Here is a 1,740-nt window from a genome sequence, read left to right on the forward strand (position 1 = left end):
GAATCTCAGTAAATGTTAGCTCTTATTACTGTTATTTTGGTTATCATTGATATGCTATAATGATGGGACCTGCAGGCATATCCTCTATTTTCAGTCTACAACAACCCTCTGATGTAGGAATTACTATTACCCCCACTTTGGTACATAAGGAAGAGGAAAGCCAGCCAAGAAAGTGAAGCACTCAGAAAGATTCCAGCCCAAGTCAGGCCTCAAAGCCTGTGTTTCTTTTTCCCCCCTCCCTCTTTGCCCACAATTGAAGCCAGTCCTTGTGCCTTCGCATCTCTTCTCAGAGCTTTTGCACACAGAGGAAACACTGCTGCAGTCAGGCAGGAGTGGGGATGTGCTGAGGAGATGACTGGCCTGAGCCTGGCCCTGACCTTGGACTCTGCAGCTCCCCTGCCCAGCCCCACCCTCAAGGCTGCTGCCACGGTGCGGGGGGGGGGGGGGGGGGGGGGGGGGGGAGGGCTTCCTCTAGCTTCATTTCCTCCAAAGGCAGAACCTTGAGGTGTATCAGCTACCTGGAGTAATCTGGCAGGTCTGTGTAGCCACGGAGAATTTCATATTTCCTCTCTTTCCCACGGTCGCGGAGCATTCTCCTGTGGCCTAAAAAGAAAAGAAAAAAAAAATGAGAGAGAAAGAGAGAGAGAGAGATCATTTATCTTCATCTTTCAGATGGAGAAGTGCACCTAGTACTATGGCTCAATATGGCTTTCCCTTTTTTTTAAACTTGCCAAAATTTTTTTAATGAGCTTTGAGGCACAGGAAGGAAAGGTTTTGTAGCCCAACAATTATTATTATTATTTTTTAATGAGCCACTGAAATCACGAGACATTGCAGGAGAGGCACGATAAAAGACAAGGTTTTAAAGTATATTTTCTTTTCACCAAAATGTATGCAGTGTCTTAGAACCAACCTGATAAGCCTTCCTCTTGATTTCCCTTTCAATTTCAGTGTTGAAATGATGTACAGATGGCCATTACAGGGGTGAACCCGCGGACTGGGGTGAGAACCGCTTGCCTCTGGGCACTGTCCGTTCTCCCCTGTCATTAAGGCCAAATGACCAGCTGGGCTGTGCCAGGCACTTCAGCATTTGGGGAAGACGGCCATTGCTATCAAAAGAAGGTTCTTCGCATACTGTGTCTCATTTCGTGTTTCCACAACCTGATGCAGGCAATGCGAGCTGCTCTTTACGAGGCAGCACACCTGTTCTGTGTGGTCAGCTAGTTGGACGCAGAGGAGAATTTACACTTGAGCAGATGCAATTAAAGCACCCCTGATCGCCCCTCACCAGCCCTCGATCTTTGCCCAGATGTTGATCTGTGTGTCTTTGGGGACTAGTCCACTGTCCTAATTGGTCATTAGAGTCCCCTTCTCATGGGAGGGCTTTCTCTTTGTTGAGCTCCTGGCCTCTCCATGCTCTGATACAGAGAGTGGGAACATAGACACCAAGCTTCTGACTTTTGTACACATTGAAAGGGTTACATGCATCCCTTACAAAGAGCTTAAAAGTACTAACATCTCTAGCTCTAAGTAAAAAAAAATCTCACAGTCTTGATGGTGAAAACCAGGGGCTTTGGAACCATCAACCCACTTACGGCATGTTCAGCTTCTTTGTAGTCACAGTCCTGCCACATTTTGCCACTTTGAACAGAACAGTCTCCCTCCTTGATTTGGTACTTGAAGGAATAAAATGTGTCAGGGTCATCCTGGAAAAAAAAAAAGCAACCAAAGACACATAGC

The 1,740-nt window shown here is 46.7% G+C and overlaps 1 protein-coding gene across 2 annotated transcripts in view; it reads right to left on the reverse strand.

The window, feature by feature from the left end:
- The window catches only part of KNG1 (kininogen 1), a 25,848-nt gene that overhangs the window by 20,231 nt on the left and 3,877 nt on the right, over window positions 1-1,740 (reverse strand). For both annotated transcript variants that reach the window (XM_029939684.1, XM_029939682.1), the window contains exons 2-3: window positions 1,596-1,706; window positions 519-603 (exon numbers count right to left, since the gene is read on the reverse strand). In XM_029939684.1, the coding sequence (XP_029795544.1) occupies window positions 519-603; window positions 1,596-1,706 (196 nt within the window). The remainder of the gene's footprint in view (window positions 1-518; window positions 604-1,595; window positions 1,707-1,740) is intronic.

Source organism: Suricata suricatta, chromosome 5, assembly GCF_006229205.1.
Source record: "Suricata suricatta isolate VVHF042 chromosome 5, meerkat_22Aug2017_6uvM2_HiC, whole genome shotgun sequence".
NCBI classification, from domain to species: domain Eukaryota; kingdom Metazoa; phylum Chordata; class Mammalia; order Carnivora; family Herpestidae; genus Suricata; species Suricata suricatta.